This window comes from Musa acuminata, chromosome BXJ1-11 (assembly GCF_036884655.1).
Source record: "Musa acuminata AAA Group cultivar baxijiao chromosome BXJ1-11, Cavendish_Baxijiao_AAA, whole genome shotgun sequence".
NCBI lineage: Eukaryota > Viridiplantae > Streptophyta > Magnoliopsida > Zingiberales > Musaceae > Musa > Musa acuminata.
The window spans coordinates 29,785,185-29,805,753 of NC_088337.1; the positions used below are offsets into that span (position 1 = coordinate 29,785,185).

At 39.6% G+C, this 20,569-nt stretch overlaps 3 protein-coding genes and 1 pseudogene across 12 annotated transcripts; 2 read left to right on the plus strand and 2 right to left on the minus strand.

Moving 5' to 3' along the window:
- Positions 1-2,802: 2,802 nt before the first annotated feature.
- On the minus strand, positions 2,803-7,246 carry LOC103971992 (small ribosomal subunit protein bS1c). Of its 3 annotated transcripts, XR_010481315.1 has the most exons (9): positions 6,883-7,246; positions 6,303-6,578; positions 5,442-5,522; positions 4,280-4,561; positions 4,094-4,204; positions 3,925-4,011; positions 3,489-3,595; positions 3,288-3,408; positions 2,803-3,099 (listed from the first exon to the last, which is right to left on the minus strand). XR_010481315.1 is itself a non-coding variant. In XM_009386168.3 (8 exons), the coding sequence occupies exons 1-7, from the start codon at positions 7,195-7,197 to the stop codon at positions 3,494-3,496; spliced, it is 1,254 nt and encodes a 417-aa protein (XP_009384443.2). In that variant the 5' UTR covers positions 7,198-7,246; the 3' UTR covers positions 2,803-3,099; positions 3,489-3,493. The 3 variants fall into 3 exon arrangements, 1 of the variants encoding a protein (XP_009384443.2); XR_010481314.1 differs by having other exon boundaries at positions 3,288-3,595; XM_009386168.3 differs by lacking the exon at positions 3,288-3,408.
- Positions 7,247-7,693: 447 nt separating this feature from the next.
- On the plus strand, positions 7,694-9,040 carry LOC103972600 (galactinol synthase 1-like; annotated as a pseudogene).
- Positions 9,041-9,389: 349 nt separating this feature from the next.
- LOC135597577 (uncharacterized) lies at positions 9,390-14,734 on the plus strand. The gene is made up of 5 exons (XM_065090722.1): positions 9,390-9,551; positions 10,424-10,778; positions 11,357-11,461; positions 11,538-11,585; positions 14,233-14,734. The coding sequence occupies exons 2-5, from the start codon at positions 10,512-10,514 to the stop codon at positions 14,470-14,472; spliced, it is 660 nt and encodes a 219-aa protein (XP_064946794.1). The 5' UTR covers positions 9,390-9,551; positions 10,424-10,511; the 3' UTR covers positions 14,473-14,734.
- A 551-nt stretch (positions 14,735-15,285) lies between these two features.
- LOC135584505 (shaggy-related protein kinase alpha-like) lies at positions 15,286-20,202 on the minus strand. Of its 8 annotated transcripts, none has more exons than XM_009386173.3 (13): positions 19,950-20,202; positions 18,280-18,470; positions 18,049-18,141; positions 17,754-17,813; positions 17,314-17,586; positions 16,966-17,040; positions 16,660-16,716; positions 16,431-16,571; positions 16,287-16,337; positions 16,106-16,201; positions 15,929-16,012; positions 15,748-15,850; positions 15,286-15,647 (listed from the first exon to the last, which is right to left on the minus strand). In XM_009386173.3, the coding sequence occupies exons 2-13, from the start codon at positions 18,391-18,393 to the stop codon at positions 15,565-15,567; spliced, it is 1,230 nt and encodes a 409-aa protein (XP_009384448.2). In that variant the 5' UTR covers positions 18,394-18,470; positions 19,950-20,202; the 3' UTR covers positions 15,286-15,564. The 8 variants fall into 8 exon arrangements, with proteins under 8 accessions (XP_009384448.2, XP_064946792.1, XP_064946793.1 ...); XM_065090720.1 differs by having other exon boundaries at positions 19,911-20,202; XM_065090721.1 differs by having other exon boundaries at positions 18,280-18,466; positions 19,907-20,133.
- Positions 20,203-20,569: the final 367 nt, after the last annotated feature.

Here is a 20,569-nt window from a genome sequence, read left to right on the forward strand (position 1 = left end):
GATACCAACGTACCGAACGATACACCAAGGGTTTACCAAACTATTTCCTCTTACTGTAGCATTTGTAGTATTACTATAGTGTATAGTACTGTAGCATTGCTATAGTGTATTATTGTAGCACGGTCCGTCCGATAGTGGGCGGTCCGCGTATCGATATATCGTCGGACCGGTACGTACTGCTTGTATCGAGTGATACCATTCGAAATTATATACCATGTAAATAACGAATGCGAGATTAGAGCTCAAAATCTTATAATAAATTATCAAAACTTATCGGCTCGACTAAATTAATTGATAAAACTTAATAGCATTAGCATGATAAAACTTAAATCAATCGATATCCTCTTCCATCTAAGATGTATAATTTAATGATCTTAATTGACGTTCCTCGTACCCCCGTGATGGACGGCGACGACGTGTATGTGCGGCGGTGCCTACCCGGCAATAGATGTCTCCCCTCGTCATCTGATCTCTCCCATGGAGAGATCAGGTCAACTCGGGGGCCAGCGAGATGACTGAGGTCAATCCATTATGACCTTCTCAGCGTTGTGAGTGTCAACTCAAGTGCTCGAGCTAGTGCGGCCTACTGTGGCTTATCCTTTCAGAGATTTAGGAAGATACGAAGCCACTTTTCCTCGGATCGTGTTCACTTTGGAACGTCAAATCCATGTCCTCATCAAGATGATGCAGCTCGGAATGTGACCACCAACCTTTTTGCCTCTCTACAGGATGTATGTTCTGAGATGTTACCGGAGGAGAAGCCAATTGGTTTGATTCTGGTTGGTAAAAGCCTTTCCAAAAGGAACTTGAAGTGGTTGGCTACTGTTGGAATGTGATTAGAAATGTGATAGCATGCAAAAAGGTCAATGAGAAAGAGGCAGCAGTAAAGTGAAGAAGGGGGTGTTGAGGAAAGAGAAAAGCATGGAGGAAAAGGTGGCTGCCATGTTTTAGTTATCTATCCTCCTCTACTCTCAAATGCTGTTGTCAATTCCACTACTTGATTAGGTTGGAATGAATGTCCTCATCATCATGTATGTACACTTTAATTGATGGAATCTGCTTATCCACACTAAATCCTTTTTTTATTTGAATTATCAAAAAAATTTGAGATGAATAAAAATAATAATCTCCTATTGTCAAAGATTAAAATAATCGAATTACGTTTGAACTATAACTCTAAGACATTCACATCATAACGAGTAAATATAGTTGAGCGAATGTTTCGTTAGAAAAGATACGAGTTTAAATCTTTTATTCCTTCACACATAATGAAACTTAAAAGAGTTATTACTATTTATTATATAATAGGGTTAAGCCATAATATACAATCTTTAAGTTTATGAGTTGAATTATTATTTAATCCAAGATACAATATAACTTAGAACTGTTTTCTATAAGACTCATTAAATTTGCCATATTGGAGTAGTGGCCATGCCAAGATTGAAACTTGTCTACTTGGAAACATCAATGAGCTTTTACAGGAGGAGGAGAAGCTTTTAGGTTTATCTTGGAAGGTCAAAAGTTGTGGTAGGTAAAACTATCTGCTGAGGGAGACAATCGAGTCCCTGGAAAGGAACCATGCTATGGTAAGAATCAAACAAGCAGTACAACCCAACCTCGTACTGTTGACATTCTCACTGGGCTGGAAAGAAGGGAGGAACTCTTGCCATGCATTGATGAGTGAAGACAACAGTCCATAAAGGCTCAAAAGCTGATTGGTGATGCCATTTTAGTATCATGTAAAGAATTCATGCACTGCAGCAACTTGCAACCTAGCAAGTATTGATAGGGCTGATATTAAACATATTGTATCAGCATAAGTCAGAGGTGAAAAATACTTTTTCTTGAAATATTTCTTATTCCAGAAATATTCATCACACCATCCGATAAATGAAAATTTAGGATAGAAAAACTTCACTTCCGATTACGTATAAGATTTTAAAGTTACTTAAACGTTAAAAGTGTTTATGCAATATACATCTTTGATACTAGTTTTACTAACCTCCTTCAAGATCCTATTCTCGAGTTAGCACCGATCATCATCGTCAAGAAGTGGACTCGATTAGCTTAACTCTATGACATGGATTGACGATCAATTTCGATACTAACAGGTGCCCTAAAACAAAAGATGCACCTTGTTACTCTTGAACAAATGGCAACAGATATTATATAGTCATCCGAAATCCGACACTAAAGCATTTCTAGTATATGAAGCATCTATTAGAGAGGAGATGAGACTCTATGGGCTTTCGGGCATTTTATGGGCTGATCCATACTATGTGAACAATAGTCGATGTACGACTGGAAAAGAATTAATAATAATTAACAAAACACTAGTAATATCTCCCACCAAATTTGGTGATTTGGATAGGATGAATTCTCGAAAACAGTCTCTTAAGTTTCAAAATTTTCTTATTGTTGATCACGAACAACGAAAGAGGGGGAGAGGAGGGCCTTCATCATTGGTCATGGAAGGGTTGTGTGACCTCCTCCTCGTGCACCCTACTCACCATCGACCATTGACGAGAAAGGAGGGGGCATGCCCTCGTCGTTGGCCATAAGAAATAAGAAAGGAAGGGAGTGACACACCCTTGCCCGTAACCTTCGTCATTCACCATGGAGGGGCTACCTAGCCTCCTCGTGCACCCTCCTTATCGCCAACCATCGTTGAGGAAGGAGGGGCATGCCCTCACCATTGTGATCATCCACGAGAATGATCATTTAAAAAAAAAATACTTTATAAATATATATATATATATATATATATATATATATATATATATATATATATAGTTTAGCATATACTTTCCTACGCACTCAAATCTTTAGATTACTTGTTGAAGTTTTTACCCAATGTATACATTGATCCATCAAGCTTGGAGATGCGTGAAAAAGATTAGATTGGGAAAAGCCTTTAAGAGCCGTGCCGGTGCCCGAAGAACCCCGCTCCGGTTTATCTCCAGGCAGCGAACTTTCAAGGCATGATCTGCGTCCATTAAGCGTAAAGATCCGTGCTTATATTTGATCGCCGCCCTGTTAAGATCTGCAAGTGGCATCAATGCCAACATCACCTGTGGAGACATACGCATGTCGCAATGGCTGCACAAGAATTCCAAATCTATGAGTAGATTCTTCAGATTATTTTTCGTCATATTTTTCCTGTCTGAATCGCCCAGAAAACCCCTCACTCCTTTTTCTTCTCTTCACCAAAATAAAATAAAAATATTGTCCTCCCCGTCTTCTCAGATTAAGAACATGTTTATCCAAAGAAAGTAGGATGAACTCACAACACTTCAACGGGAGAGTGCAGAAAACCAACATTTTCTCTCCCTTTCTTTTTCTCTGTTGCCAAGAAACTCTCATTTGACTCGTGCAAACAATAATGTCTCTAATATGTAGTAAAAACTCCTGAAAAGAATCCGTAATGTACGTTCACAGGCTTCCATATGAAACATGAAGCCGTATAAAACCTTATTTTGAAACCATACCTTATTTACACTTCTGCCGCAGGTATGTCACTAAGGTCCAAACCCTCCGCAGGCAAGTCCGATGTGAGGGTGCTCAAAATTCCTTCAGAGTTGAGAGTCAAACCACTCTGCCAGATAGAACGAAGAAACAATAATAAGTCAAATGAATATTTTGGGATGATCTACTATGTACAGACACGAGGGAGGCATCTGTATATAAGAACACTGCTCCAAACTGATAACAAGTAACCCAAGATCCTAGAAAAGCTAATTATTCTTGTGAAAACCAAAAAGGTGATTAGATGAAAAAAGAAATCATAATTGTGCTTTGAAAAGAAGCTTCATTTTAAATGCTCTTACATAAACATAGTATATATAAGTAAAATTGCTTGGCACAAACAGGTTCTCGTTCATTTAGTCTTATGTAGATGAGAAATGATCAACACTCGATGAGTACCTCAGGCTGGAATCTTAGAATGTCGGCACGAGCCATGGCCTCGGCTTGGGCAATCCTCTGCCGGAATGCTTGCGCCATCTCATCAGCCTGATGCAACCCACAACAAAAGAGTCAGCATCTGCCAATTTCTAAATAGCAAGTACAAAAGAAAACCTAGAGCTAGTTCTACCTTCTCAAAGACAAGCTTAGGATTCCGGATCATATCACCAGGGGTGGATTCCAGCTTTTTAGTAGAAAGGCTTACTCGGCCTCTTTCACGATCATGGCTCAGTATCATTACCTTGTAACATTGAAAAAAAAAAGTTTGAGGATAACAAAGCTGAAAAAATGAATGGAAATAAGTAAAATAAAGTACCTTAAGGAAGTCACCAGGTTGCAGGACTGTTGAGATGTCTGTGATACGATCATGACTAATCTGGCTAACATGGAGTAGACCACTGATTCCACCAATATCGACAAAGGCACCATAAGGTTTAAGGCTTTGGACACTTCCTAAGACCACCGAGCCAATTCCAAGTTGAACCTGACTTTCTGCCATGGCCTTGCGGTTGCTGAGAACAAGCCTAGATTGCTCCTCATCAACCTCCACAAATTTTAGGGGTAGCTCCTTACCAATGAGTTCTTCTGCGGTTGATTTCTGATTTATTTACAGGACACATTGATCAACAAGCAACTAGTTACACTAACATTACTTGTCAGGTCTATTAGAAGGCATAAAACTACTAGTCTCAAATCAAAATGGCTGAACTTGAAAAATTAGGCAGAATAAAAGAAAAGACGAAACCAATGGATCAGCTCTAAGAGGTTAGTAATCAACATTGTTGAAAATAGCAGAAAAGCCCCTCCTGCACTCAGAAGTTTAAGGCATGGTGCTAAAATCCATGAAATATAGTCACATATGCATAAAGCTCTAAGCTGCACACTGGGTGACTATTTGTGCCCGGGCTGTGGGCATGTTTTGGGGTCTGCATATGTTTTCAACACTTCTTTGTTAACAGTTAACTCTTGAATTGTTCTTTAATATCTTGCACTTTGATTCTTCTTCATACTTATCAGTAGATAAAATAAAAAATGAGTACACCAGGTGCACCCCAAGTATCTTGTCAGATCCATATTAGCATATTGGATATGGCTCAGATGATTCTCAAGCCTTTTTATTACAGATATTAAATAACAATTGATATGATGATATTAAAGGTTAATATTTTCACTTGTGAGACTTCTTGACAACTTTTTTCTAATTGTTCATTTAATATGACAATATTATTCTTCTCTTCCGTGGTGTATCTTTGCATTGTTGCAAACGATACTTGAAGCATGTCTGAAATCTCATCCACATAGTATGTCTCAATGGAACATCAAGAAGTAGTTATCACATATTTGATGATTCACTTAAAGACCAGTTTGTAAGCAGAAAGTTGATTAGCGTTGCAATAGTCATAGTGGTCAAACTTTAAGGTCCCTGTAAATAGCAATAATAGATTAAAACAAGAATAAATGAAAGTAAGGGAACTAACTGTTGATATGTGTGAAAATGGAACAAAACCACGAAGGCCGTCTACAATGGCTACAACACCGCCTTTATTTCCACCAACAACCTACAGTTATGAAAATCAGTATCAGAAGGGTAAACTGAAATCAATATAGTAAATAGGAAACTAAGTTTATTCTTATCAGATAAGGACTCTGTATAGATTGTCATCTGCTGATAGTTCATAAATTTAGTTGAAACCATGGGCATTGATGCATTAACTAGCTTAAACGGAGTACCATGTCTTCTCCAAGAAAAAATCTCTAATCTTTGTCAATTATCCAGATTCTGTGTGGTGCTTTTCCCATGCTTCTACATAGCATTATAGAGGTAAGCCTTTACTCGATCAACAAAAAGAAAAAACAACTGGTTTCAAATCGATGGAACATCATTGTTTGAACTAAAGAATCCAAAGAATTCATGAACTACAGATTAAGAAAATTAATTACCCTTTCCATCAGTTATTTGCATTTGTTATCATGTCCATCAGCTGTTAAGAGAAATGCTGAGAGAACCAACCATTTCCATAGAAATATGTATGTGACTAAAAATAAGTTCCACAAAAGGACAAGGTAGACAGAAAAGACCATAATAGGCAAACAAAATGGCTGAACCAGAAACATCCAGTGCAGCAGTGATCAATTATAACAGCATGTAAATATAATAATAATAATAATAATAATATACAATAATTCTCTATGAGAATCTAGAGATCACCAATTTGCTGCAACCATAAATATAACTGAAACTATTCATAACATAGAAAAATTAGGGACTAAGTTATATTAGCTGCAGCCTCGTAGTTTGTCAAAAGGAAATAACACGGTGCAGTATGCAAGATTCTCACCTGACCCTTGACAACAACATCTTCGGCCTGAAGCTGCTTACACCTTTCCCATGCAAGACCATATTGAATAGACCGCAGGCTCAGAACCAGGCTATCATCCGCAGTTTTCTCACCAATTATGACAAACTCTTCAACTAATCCTGGATATATGCCCGCTTCAGCGACATGCTTAATTTTGTGAATGCATGCTTCTTGAAGAGGTAAGTAGGCAGAAGATTTTGCAGTGATATCAACCAATGCGCCATTTCCATCTGTCAATAAGACAGTTCCTTTAACCTGGAAAATAGAACAATTGATCAATCAACTGGACCTGGATGGACTACGAAGATCTGCAACCACATGCCTAAAGCTTCATGCGCGGAATTACAGCAGCTAAACTAAAGATAATTGGTAATTGAGGTTAGCAATATCAAATTATTATCTTTATTTCCCTTTAATTTGTATCAAATACTCCCGCGATGAACTCCCAAAACAATAACCTCTGCATTGAATCATGTACAAAAGTATAGGCACAAGCCTCACCGTTAATCATGATAAGTTAAGGCCAGTAGGTAGGGGGCGAGGGAGAGAGATGAGAGACCTTGGCGCCGATCTCGGAGTCGAAATCGTACTTGTCGAGGGCGGCGTGGAAGTCCTCGATGGTGAAGGCGACGCCCTCCATGGGGGCGGTGCGGCACCTATCGGAGGCCTCCTCGAAGAGTTCCCTCAGCTTCTGCCGCTCCTTCTGGGCGGGGGTGAGCGCGTACGTGCCGGCGACAACCGCGGCGTGGCAGTAGGAGCGCCTCACCGGCGGCTTCGAGGGGACGGCCGCGGAGGAAGGTCGAGAGAGTGGGGAGGAGGAGACCAGCGGCCACCGGAGTCCGGCGGAGAAGCTATGCGGCGCCAAGGCCGCCATTTCCTTTCGCTTGCTACCTAGTTCTTTCTGCAGCCGCTGAGCAGAAGCCCGATACAAACCCTCGACTGGAGGCCCAAACAAAACCCATTTGGGCTTACGGCAGCCGCCCAATGCGTCGCCACAACACAGCGTCGCCCGTTTCGTCGCGCATTGCGAATGGAAATCAATACAGTCACAGAAATCTGAGCCGCCAATTGATGGATAACAATCTTGAAGTGTAAAACAACGGTTCTTGATTCAGGTGGGAAATGTACCAAGGATTGCTGGAATAGTGGGGCCGACGTATCGGCATATGCGTGGCGCCCTCTGTTGCTTCCGTGTATAGTTCGAGAAAGAACGCCGGGTCATCTGTCATGTCTGCGATGGGACCCATGTTCTCGTTGCTTACTTAATCAACCCCAACCCCACCTTTCTACGACCCATCTCAAGGTGCATCGGTTGTGTGTGTTCGTAGCTCTCCCCTTCGTTGGATTGTTCTTTCTCTTGCTCGTCTTAAATCGGGTTTCATGGCGCCGGAGATGGTGGCAAGGGCGGCTGCGAAGGCGGCCGGGAAGGGGAGCCATCTAGGGCCTACGTGACGTTCCTGGCGGGTGATGGCGATTACGTGAAGGGAGCGGTGGGTTTGGCGAAGGGACTGCGGAAGGTGGGATCCGCCTACCCCATGGTGGTGGCGGTCCTCCCAGACGTACCGGAGAGCCACCGCCGCCTCCTCGCCTCCCAGGGCTGCATCATCCGCGAGATCGAGCCCGTCTACCCGCCGGAGAGCCAGACCCAGTTTGCCATGGACTACTACGTCATCAACTACTCCAAGCTCCGGATCTGGGAGGTAACCCATCTCTCTCTCTCTCAATCGCGCCTTTATTTTTGTACGATCACTTTACAGAGTGAACCGGCTTGCTTACAGTTCATGGAGTACCAGAAGATGGTGTTCCTGGATGCGGACATACAGGTGCACGAGAACATCGACCACCTGTTCGACCTGCCGGACGGGCAGTTCTACGCGGTGATGGACCGCTTCTGTGAGAAGAAGTGGAGCCACACGCCGCAGTCCAAGATTCGGCTAATGCCAGCAATGCCCGGATAGGGTGGCGTGGCCCACGGACGAGCTCGGCCCGCCGCCATCTCTCTACTTCAACGCCGGCATGTTTGTCCATGAGCCCAGCATCGCCACCTGCGAGTCCCTCCTCGCCACCCTCAAGAGCACCCCCGTTACCCCCTTCGCTGAGCAGGTCTCTGCTACTACTCTCCACTATGCAGTATAATATGTTTCCCTAGTCAGTGTTCAAGTCTGGCGTCTTGCAGAGACTGAAGTGATGTGTATGTTCTCTTGTGCTATCGTTATAGGACTTCTTGAACATGTTCTTTAAGGATATCTACAAGCCGATCCCGTTGATCTATAACCTGGTCTTGGCCATGCTGTGGAGGCACCCGGAGAATGACCAGCACCGCATGGATAAAAACGATCGAGGCTTATCGGATAGCTTCAGGCCTTCGTCATAGAAAAGCCAACTCGTCTTCCATCTCACCTGCTCCTGAAGCATGTGGGACTCGGGTAGCACGTCGAGTGCGGGCGATGTCTCAACGGAGGTGCGCCAGGAAGACATGAGTGAGGCCTCGATGGTTAGTGTTCTCTGTTTACGTGCATTAAACTGTGGAGACGACGCAGGGTGGCCACATCATGCACTCAGTCAACCAACCAATCCGGTCGGTGGATATATGACCAGCGCATGGGGACCACGAAATGAACGGTGAGCGCTGCGAGGTAATGCAGCGGGTTGGTATCGAAACTGTCCCATTCCGTTGCCATCATTTTCATGCCATCCACGTGGACACTACCAATAAATATAATTGAACAAATAGGAACAAATCTATTATTATTATTATTATTATTATTATATTTGCATACCATATCTACATGATTATATATATATATATATTAAAATGTATCATATATATATATATATATATATATATATATATATATAAGCAGTCAATGCAGCACTAATTGAGATAATTGATTAGAAAGAAATAATTAAGTACAAGGCAGCGGAACAAACTGAGATAAGAAGGCAACGAATCACCACGTCAGCGATTGACTTGACTTGAGAAGGGCGTGTTTGTACCCTTCCGCTTCTATCTCTTCCATCCTCATCCCCATCTAATCTCATCTCATCCCTTTGATCCCTTCCCCAATCCCTATGCCGTTCTTTGTCTTCTGAGAAAAAAGCCGTCACTCCGTTTGATACTGGCTCTGATCTGTGTCATCACCACCGCAAGAAGCTCCGTTTCGTCGAGTGCATAAAAAGATCGGATTTTTCGCATCCCCCATTTCTTCGATCATCAGAGGGTCAAAGGTTAGAACTGTCTACGACTGACTGATCGATTGATTGGTGTTGAGTTGGAGCAGGATACCATCGCTGCGTATCATGTTTATTCTTTGTGTGAATCGTTCTACTTGCTTGTCTTTATGATTCTTTTCCTCTGGAATTTGGTCGCTGTCTACGTGGATTGTAGTGCGCCGGAGTTAAGTAGTGTTTGTGAGAGATTTAGTTCTATGGTTGATCAATTGGTTAATTAGTTTTTGACGTCTATTATGATTCTTTTAGAGATACTGGTCGCTATCTCAGCGGATTCTACTAGGCTGGGGTTTCCTTTTTTGGATCAATTTACTACAAGGAAGAAATATGAGAGTGCTTGTTTCGTAGGTTTGGTGTGAAAGTTTCTTTCTTGATGGTTGTTTGGTTGATTTTACTCCTCTGATTCTTATGATAGCATAGCCGGAAAAAAGTTGTCCCCAAAGTTACGAGTGTTCTGACTGTTTGGCGAATGTAGCACCACAAGTGAGTAATGATTTGTTCTGCCCTTTTTTTAGTTGGCAAATCAACTTTGTGGCCAAGTTGATGATCTCTGTTTTCGAAAAAGAGGAACTTTTATCATAGATTAGTAAATGAAGTGGGGCTTTTTTTGGTTGACTGATATGTTGAACTTGATCTCTTTTGCTAGTTGGAGCCAGTTAATTTCATTTTAAGGATTGTTTGTTTTAGAGGATGTTACCTTAATTTCATTTTTTATCCTTTAGACTATTTACATGTTCTATTATTGGCTTTAGTGGCACAATTCACCACCGGACTTTTCTCATGTTTTTGTATGTTGGCTTTTTTCCTGACCTCTGGTTGCAGTTTTAATGAAATGTCTCTGAACATAGCTGTTGGGCTTCTTGTTGTAGGTACATTTGGTCAATTCGACGAAGCATTAACTTATTGATACACAAATAAAGACTTAGTCAGTCGATTATATCTAAAATATCAAGAAGAATGGGTTCTGAAGGGCCATCAGTGGTTACTGTTCATATTACTGGATTTAAGAAATTTCATGGGGTATCTGAGAATCCAACAGAAATAATTGTCAGAAATCTTAAGGGGTTCATGCAAAAGAAAGGATTACCTGAAGGGCTTGTTCTTGGCAGTTGCAATGTTCTTGAGACAGCCGGAGAGGGGGCACTTACTCAACTTTATGAAACACTTCAGGTTGCTGTGGCTGGGCAAAGAAATGAAACTTCAAACGGAGGGCAAATTATCTGGGTAAATCACTCACTCATTAGTTGTCTGCTAATTTTTTAAAACAGGAATAGTGGTAATGTATTTATTGGAACATATTTAATAGTTATATCTTTGGTCTGGCTATGTATAATATTTAAAGTAGCTCTCGATATTTAGAGGTAAGTCTGTGTACATTGAGAGTCACCTCGCAATGTTGGGAGCTTTGTGAACTGGGAACGCCTTTTCAACTTTCATTAACTAACTTACCATCCATATAATGACTATGATGAAGCAAATTAAATGGATCCAGATTTGAACACTGTGATATTTCTATTAAATTATAAGATCTATTTGAACTTGATGAAAATGATATTAGCTATTCATTGTTTGATGACTACGTGACTTGATTGCTTTGTCTTTCAATCATTTAGCATCCAATACTGTCTTTAGCATCTTGATCGGCATTCTCTCTCTCTCTCTCTCTCTCTCTCTCTCTTCTAATTATGTATTTGGACTTCAGAGGATATTTTGACATGTCATTTTGACTCTCTATTTTAACCTGGTTTCTATTTCAAATTTGTCTTTTTCACACAGTTGTTCTCTTTTTTATGGTCCATCAGCTGCATCTTGGAGTAAATAGTGGTGCTACGAGGTTTGCTGTAGAGAATCAAGCAGTCAATGAGGCCACTTTTCGATGTCCAGATGAGATGGGATGGAAGCCTCAGGTTTTATGCTCTTCTTCATTGTGCAAGATATCATTTATTTTTACATAATACTTTTACAGTAGGATTCTTCTTGCAGAGAGTCCCAGTTGTATATTCTGATGGAAGCATTGCACGGGTCCGAGAGGTATGCTGACCATAATGGTTCTTTGTATGACTTTCTGAATTGACAAGTTTTTGTTTTAGTATTTTGTTTCAGGTTGCGGGCACTCTGTTAGAAACATCTTCACATCATTTGGATCTTTAGGAGTTACTTTAATCAAGAGCATATCGGTTTTAATACTAGTTATCAACTTATCATGATAAGATACAAGGGTGGGTGTTAAGTAATACTTACAATTATTGAACGACAAATGAATATTATGAGGGACATGCAATCAATGAAAGTATCTTTCACTATAAGTTTCCAAAGAACCATTCTTGTTTACAACTAGAGTTAGTTCTGTTGCTTCTCCCATGTATGTACCTACATCAAATCAAGCTGTTTTCCCCCATTTGTATTTGCACACAATTTTGTGTAATTTAAATGTGTGTGTTTACTAATGGAGGACACAAACAAGTGGATCTGTTCACTCTTGTTTCAAACAGCTTCTTCTACATTTGTTGATTTTCTTCTTAGCTCTTTAAAATAGTTCATAGATATCAATGTTCTCTTTGTTTGAGGTAAAATTGCACTGGTGATACCCGGCTAGTCCCACATTGCTAGTTGATGTTCATTGTAAAAGGTAATTGGTCTATTCTAGTAATTAGGTTTTGACATTTAAGGCTATAATTGTAAATCAATTGATTCCAGATTAAGATTGAACCAACCCATGTCCAATTCCACTCCCAACTGAATCGGCCAAGGTGAAATGTTAATTTATATCTGGTCCAGTTGAGATTTGGAGCTCCAATTTAGATCTTCGATTTGGTCTAGCAAGGAGCAAGGAAGAGGAGGGGCCAAAGGCCTGAATGAGGAATTGTGGAAGGATGGGGGGGAGAGAAAGGAAGAAAGAGGGCCGTAACTGGAGAGAGAGGAAGGGAAGGGGCTGGTGGCATTTATCAGGCTGGACAGCAAGGTCAAATAGCACAAGGAGCCCTGATAGGGAGAAAGAGAGAGAACAGAGGGAGAGAAATGACTCGGCCACAAGGGGATGGGCATACCTATCTATTGAAGACTCCTTAAGGGGCAGTTTCAAGGTGAGAGGTTCCACATAGCTCAGGTGAAGATCGTAGATTCTGTGACTAATCAAGTTGGTTGAGTTGCAACTCATACTATTCAAAAATTAGCCCACACCAGATGTGGAACTAATCATCCTCCGTAGGTGACATGGCGCATGTCTTTTGTTGGACTAGAGATTCATCAGGATGCACCAACATGATATACACATCAGGAGTACTCGCTATGCTCAAAAGAAGAGTATTCAGAAGTAGTGGGTGGATTGTATCACATGTACTTATCGAAGCTTAGTTCACATCTGATGTGAGACTAATCGAAATGAGGTAATACATCTAGATTGCTATGTGATTCAGTTCCACGTTAATAAATCACCAGAGCATCAATCATGGCAGCATCTACAAGTTTGTCAAACTGAAGGTTTGACCCATCCTTATACCATAATTATGGTATATCAGAGGTGCCATAGATACATTCTTATTACTACAATCCTCAAATATAGAAAGTTCACAGTTATCCTGAGGCTTCACCCTGTATAATATATCCTGGAATCCTTTTTAACTTTCTCAACATGCCAAATGAAATTACTAAATAGCCATAAGTGTTTATAATTGGTATATCGGGCTCCAAAGTAGGCAATCTACACCCAGTTAAGCCTTTCCTCCATCAAGTATGAGTTCCTTTCTTTTACTTTTCTTTATCATGCGGAGAAAAGGGGTTGAATTTTTTGGGTAAGAAAATTAAAAATTTCTCTTGGGCTTGCACCATCAGATATGAGATCCTTTTAAAAGAAATTACCTGTTCTTTTCCATTTTCATTTGGGAGGAGAGGGGAACTCGGATTCTTTGAGACAATTTTTGGGTCTCAAGTTGGCAGCTAGAGTGATGGCCATACATGGTGGAGGTTACCATATCTACCATCCTTTACCAACCTGAAGCCACTTTATTTGAGCAGGTTGGTGACCTCAGTAAGGATTGTACCATTCAGTGCCCTGGACATGAGTCAACAAATATGTAGATCATCGAACCATGAATTTTAGAATGTTGATGATGTTATATGTATTCGAATTACTGTTTTGGTTTGAGATTCTGATTAGTTATGAAGGTTAATTTTCTTGACACTTGACAGAAGTAGATCACAACTTAAGGTGTTACCTTTACAATCATGTTGTTGAATGCACTTTGTTGTACCTAAGATGTCTGGTAAACAATTATGTTATTGAAAGACACTTCATTAAAATTCACATTTCCTTTATTTGATAATAATCATAAATATGAGGAATGCATCCTCAAGCGGATTATTGCATCTGGATCACACAATTCTTAGATGTCACATGAAAACTTCGGCTGATCTGAGTTGTTTCATGACTTGATGTTGAATATATCTGCTCTTCAGGCTAAGTGTTGACTTAAATTATTCTTACAACAATTTGCTATCTTGCATTAGACATAATTCCATAAACTTTGTCTTGTTTTATTTTTTTCTTAATGGCCAAATTTGTAGAATTTTGTGGGCATGAGTGATAGCACAATTATCTTTTGAGAATTTTTCATTTCATTATCCTTCTTCTGTTATCTCATTCTGTATTTTAATGTCTTTTCCTTCTGTACTGTTGCAGACTGCCCTTCCCGTCAAAGAAATTGTGAAGGCCTTGTCAAAGATGGGATACAACATAACACCCTCGGATGACGCTGGTCGATTCGTGTGCAACTTTGTATATTACCACTCTCTCCTGTTCGCGGAACAAAACGGAATCAAGTCACTCTTTGTACATGTTCCCATGTTCTTGACGATCGATGAGGAAACACAGATGGAGTTTGTGGCTTCCCTTTTGAAAGTGCTTGTGTCGCTGCACTAGTATCGTATCCGAAGTGTCTATCGGATTTGGACCTTTCGGCATGCAATGTTGATTCAAACAGTGTATGTCTTGAATGATAATTATGGCATCCTGAGCTGGGTGATGGCAAACAAACATAATCCAACCGGAGAGACTCCTCCGTGTTGTGTTCATCCATGTCCATGAAGACGGCAGATTAAGTTGGTCTTCCCTTCATAGGTGTAAGGAGATGATTGTTTGTGTGTGTATTTGATGATTATATCTTGCTCATGAAAATTCACCATATAGTGACTGCAGTAAGCCTCAAACCCGATCTTGTCACAAAAGTCCTCATCATCCAATCCAAATCATACCAACTCATTTATATCATCATAGTGCAGATGCTTATCTTTACTTAATTTCACGTTAGTAGAATTAAGATTCCTACAGCAATAATAGAGTCGACTAAATATAGAATATAATACATCATCATGACATCCCTTCAAATTTGTTGCTTTTCTTGCACAATGATGATACCAGCCAGGAAACAGAAAAAGATAAAGAGCCTAATATGAGTTCAATGGCCAAAGAAAGGATGAACACTCACTTAGGTACAAGTGTTTTTACCGTCAAGAAAAATTCATTTTAGTCAAATTATATCATGACCAATTTCTTCCCACCTCTTCGTAAATTTTCACTGAAAAAAACGTAGCTCAAAGACCACAAAAAAGTTTTGCTCTTTTGTCGAAGTTGGAATAGAACAAAAGCATTTAAGATGGTTTACCAGATGCATGGATGCAAGAGTTAGATAGCAACCATTACCACGGTTATTAAAGCCATGATGCACCAGAGTCGGGAAGAGCAATTTTGGTCCATAATTCACAAGCTAAAACATAGCAATATTTATGTTACAATCTGTCAGAAGAAGCGTCGTTAGTACAGAACCATTGAGGTCTTTCGGAGACAGGCCGACCACTCCTTAATCTGCAAAGAGGGGAGACTACGAGGTTTTTTTACGTCACATGCTCCAACTTACCGATCGATCTCACCATACCGGTAGATCACAAGCTCCATCAGCTCACTAGTCTCATTGGAAGTACACCTCTTTACTATATAAGGAATGTAGAACCAACCTTATAATCCTAAGAAGGCACATTGCTTTCTAGCATGCTCAGGTATCAACTTCGGGACAATCTCCGATGGTACTCCTTTCAACTCTAATTGACAAAAGAAAGCAAATTAATATCTGCTGATTCGAACAGATGATTACTGAAAAGCATTCTTTTCACAATTATTACTATTTAAACAAAGACTCACCGTAAGGCTTAAAATTGAAAAGAGGGGGCAGAAAACGGCCATTTGGTAAGCGAGTAGTTGGATCTCGAAGCTCATCAAAGAATGGATGAATTAGTGCTTCTAACTGTATCAAACGAAAGGAAAAGTGGATCAGATAAACATGCCACAATTGTCGATTCAGATAAAGGCATTCTGTACTCACAGCAGTGCATCGAAGGTTTGGAGAGTACTGCAAAAGCCTAGATACCAGATCAACAGCCTCTGGAGGCATTCGCTTGTGAAAGATCTGATTAAAACAGATAATGCAAATAGATTTCACTACAGATAAAAGATAAGTAAAGGTAATGTGAGTATATATAGTAATTCATCCGATGTGTACCTTGTGCCAAGGATGACCTTTAATTTGTGGAAATTTGAACTCGGTATAATTTGGGTTCATGCATTTAATTTCTTCTCTTGTGGGCGTACCTAAAACCTGCAAAATCAAGATTACATATGAGAAGGGCAATTGAGAGGATTAGCAATTGATACCAAATCATGAACACAAAACAGTCACACACCTTAATTATTTCGACCAGCTGGTCAACTCCACTTTCGCCAGGAAAAAGAGGCTGTTTGGACAACAAATCAATTTAATCGGGTAATAAATGACATAAATAATATGCAAGGTATCCTACACACATTAAAAAATTGATCTTAGCTACCTGCCCAAGAAGTAGTTCAGCAAGAACACAACCCGCAGACCAGATATCAATTGCTGTCGTATATTCGATTGCCCCAAAAATAAGCTCAGGAGCTCTATAGTACCTGGAACATATGTATGATATATTTGGTTCCCCTTTTACCTACCAAAGCAGGAAAAATTTTCAGCATTGAAGTTACAAAAAAATTAGTATAAATATTGACCACAATTATGGGGATGAAGCATATTACCAACACTTTTGCACTCCCAAAGTCGCATATTTTCAATTGATGAGTATGTGGATTGACCTGTGATCCAAAATGAGAGAACGATTAGTAAAGAACACCACTACTTTGTATATCATTGGTTCCAAAAGCACAACATAAATTAAGTATGTATTATTGCTTCTATATAGGTAAAGAAACAACAAAACTGCATTATAAAATTTGCAATGCAAGAAAACTATAACTCTTCTTATTACTTTCATGTGAAACAGATGGTTTAAAATAAAATATGAATCACAGTAAGTTAAGAGAAAGAATCAGATTAGTATATACCAGAAGATTTTGGGGCTTAATGTCACGGTGGCACACCCCAATGCAGCCATGGATGTATGCCAGTGCTCTACATATCTGTTACAAATAGAATAATCAACTGTATCAACAGATCTTCAAGTACACTAAAACAAGGGGGGTACATTTTAACAATATTATCTAGAGTCTAGACAATAACTGGAAAATTGGCACTAGTCTTGCTAGCATATGACTAGCTTACTAAACTGAGGACAAAGCCAAATCCATATAATTATTACAGAAAATTTTATGACAACAAAGTATAACATGTAAAAGATCAAAACATACTCCTGATGAAAAGCTAAAAATAATAACATTACAAGCTAAACCCACCTGGTACATGTACAGCTTCACATATATTAGCGGCATACGTTGGTTCATCTTGTTGTAGTGTTTAATAACACGATGAACTGTCTCTGGTACATATTCAAGTACCAGATTAAGATACAGCTCATCCTTCTCAGTTGTTGAAAAGAAGCAATGCTTCAAATAGATAACATTTGGATGGTCAAGAAGGCGCATGGTTTGTAGCTCACGGTTCTTGTACCTCTTATCTTGAAGAACCTTTTTTATGGCTACAGATTCACCTGTCTCTAGACATTTGGCCTATAAAGAAGAAAAAACCAGAAAGATGAGAAAATAATCAAATAAATCTCATACAAAATTTCTCATCATGCTTCCATTACAACCAACAAAGGTCTGTAATTAGAATTTTCAAGTCTTATAATGAACTTGATGAGAAATTTGGTTGACCAATATATCACAAGACCAACCTGAAAAACAACCCCAAATGATCCATGACCTACAGCACGCTCAGCCATGTAGCTTACAGTCTGCAATCAAAATCAACAGTTTCTAAGAGTATGTTTGCAGAATATGTAAAAAATTTAGCAAACATAAACACAACAAAACAAATAGAGATATTTAAATATTGTAATCCATTTTACTAAAAGGCCAGCATAGATAGCCTACTCCTTCATAACTCCTTGAAACTCAAAATATCTTTTTGTATAAAAAAAGACAACATCTATGCCCTCAACTTCTTTTGTGTTCATTAATTATGTTTACCTGCTTTGGCTGACCATTTTTCCCATTGATAGTAGTAACAATTATATGACCTGCTTCTGTCCCTTTCCCATTAATCACTGTTGCTTCCACTTCCTGCAGTAGTTCATCAAATCAGTCATAAAAGTTCATGTGGCTCGTCTCATTTGTCATATAGGCAACTTTTATTTTCAAATAATTGCCACAGCGAAAAGACATCACATGTCAAAGGCACAACAGGTGCTGATCAGCTACCTTATCATCCCTTATCTTCATATCACTCATCTCTTGTGGCAATTTGTCCATACCAAGACTAGTGCCACTGGTGTTTTTCAACCCTGACGAGGGCACCATGTTCACTGAAGCCATCTATTTGCAACAGAAACAGAGCTGGATCCAATTACAACGTACCCTAAGCACCTTTCTCACAATAAGATAACATCTACCTGTTTTCAAACATATGAAAAATATCAACAGGCATAATAAAAATGTGAAAAATATCTCAACTATCTCATTTGACAGATGAAACTTACAGCAAAACATCTAAGACAAACCAAGTCCAATTATTAAAGCTTCGTAAAAAAAAAAAATCAGTCTGCAGAAGAAAGCTCAAGTAAGAATGCAGCGTAGAAACAATAAAATTAGGAACAAATAATATACATGAAAGGAATAATTAATATCATGTCATCATTCACAACACAGCTATACTGAAATTTGGTCCTCGAATCCTCCAGTTGCTCAGTAAGGCATGATCATCAGTGCATCATAGAGCAAATGAGAGTATGCCATTAGTATTAGCTACATTAATCAGCCAAGAAGCTGAATCCAAGATTACCAATAGTAGCATAGTTAGACGAATCACGAAACTAGCAAGTCCCATGACTAAACAACAGACATGCACTTTCCAGCCTACTGAAAGAGATTTAGCAAGTAATCCTAAATATTGTTCAAAATGTCATAAAAAATCACAGATTTATCTTGATAAAAAAGAAAATGTTGAATATTCGCCTGAGCTTCCGTCTCAAGCACATCATCCACGACAAGATCTCAATCGAATACACCCAATGTACGATAAATGCATGCATGAAGAACAAGATAGAAAGGGGTATTTCATAGAAAACATCCTTGATGTTCGTGGTGTAACTCGCTCGTCAGTGAGAGCCATTGGTACTACATCAGAATCGACTTCTTTGTAGCAGAAAAGAAATGGAAAGCCAAATGACCCATAAAAAATGCTAATTTCGCTCTCCAAAGTAAATCGCCGAACCTCACCATGCCTAGTGCACTACAAATTGTCAAGAAATGTAGCACAAAGACACGCTAAAGCATTCTAAACTAATCCTCAACCATCACCATTTTTTTTCGGGAAGACTGCATCAACAAATTTTTTTTAATCTCACGATTTTTCAGGAAGACTACAGCGACATTTTCTTTAAAATCTTCACAGAAACTACATACCTACCTGCTAAAAAAGGAAGATTTTGATGAAAGACTAAGAACATCACCGATTTAAAAGGAATAACATCAATACGTACAACGATAAAACATGCATTTATGAAGCAAAAATGTTCTAAATTGCGAATAAAAGGCTCCCGAATAGTCAAAAGTTGTTTTTTTTTTCTTGTCCCATCAAGTAAATCCAAAGATCAGCGCAAAAAATAATTTTCAGGGCACGAACCAAACAAACGCATATAAACCAATTTCGTCCTTCGAAATCCAACCGGAAGCGAGAAGAACCCCCGACCTATTGCTCCTAAAATGATAGAGACAACAACAATGCCTTCAAAATCGATTAAAAATCAGACGTTTGCAAATAGTGTCAAGATTTGATCAACAGACACACGAATCGAACTAAAACAACCAACAATTCGTTTCTAAAAACCAACCGCTCTACGAATTCTCCAGCAGAGAACCAAAATGCTCACGACATGCAGGCCCGCCGCTCCGATCGACCGCGATGACCATCAAAAGCGGATCCGAGAAACCCAAAGCACGGCGAACGATCGCCCACCCTCCTCGCCGCGCCTGGTCTTCTGGCTCTCCTCTCTTCCCTCTGCTACGGCTCCAGATTGAGATCAGAAATCGAGGGCTTTAATCGCATCCCGTGTCCCGCTTTTGGGTAGTATATGGATTTCTCTTCTCCCGATGACAGTCAAAGGCAAAGCCTCTTCGGAGTGCTCAACCGTACTCTTTCTTTGACCGTTCAGACTTGATTCCAACCACCTCCTAACCACATTATTATTATTATTATTATTAATTTCACGTGTTTTAATATTATTTTAATGCTAACTTTTTCTGTTAATAAATATTGAATATTTTAAATGACTAAGTTGCTTTTGTCCTTTCACTTAATTACATCTCGTCCTAGAAATAGAAATATAGAATAGTGAAATTGCCCCTGTCGCTCGATCGACATCAGACGGTTAAAAACAGTCTTAGAGAGCGGCTTCGCGTCACCGGTGTCGTCGATGGAGGATCGGACGGCTGGAGATTAGTCCAGGGTTGTTTCGGCGAATTAGTTTAGGGATATGGCGCAATGATTGGT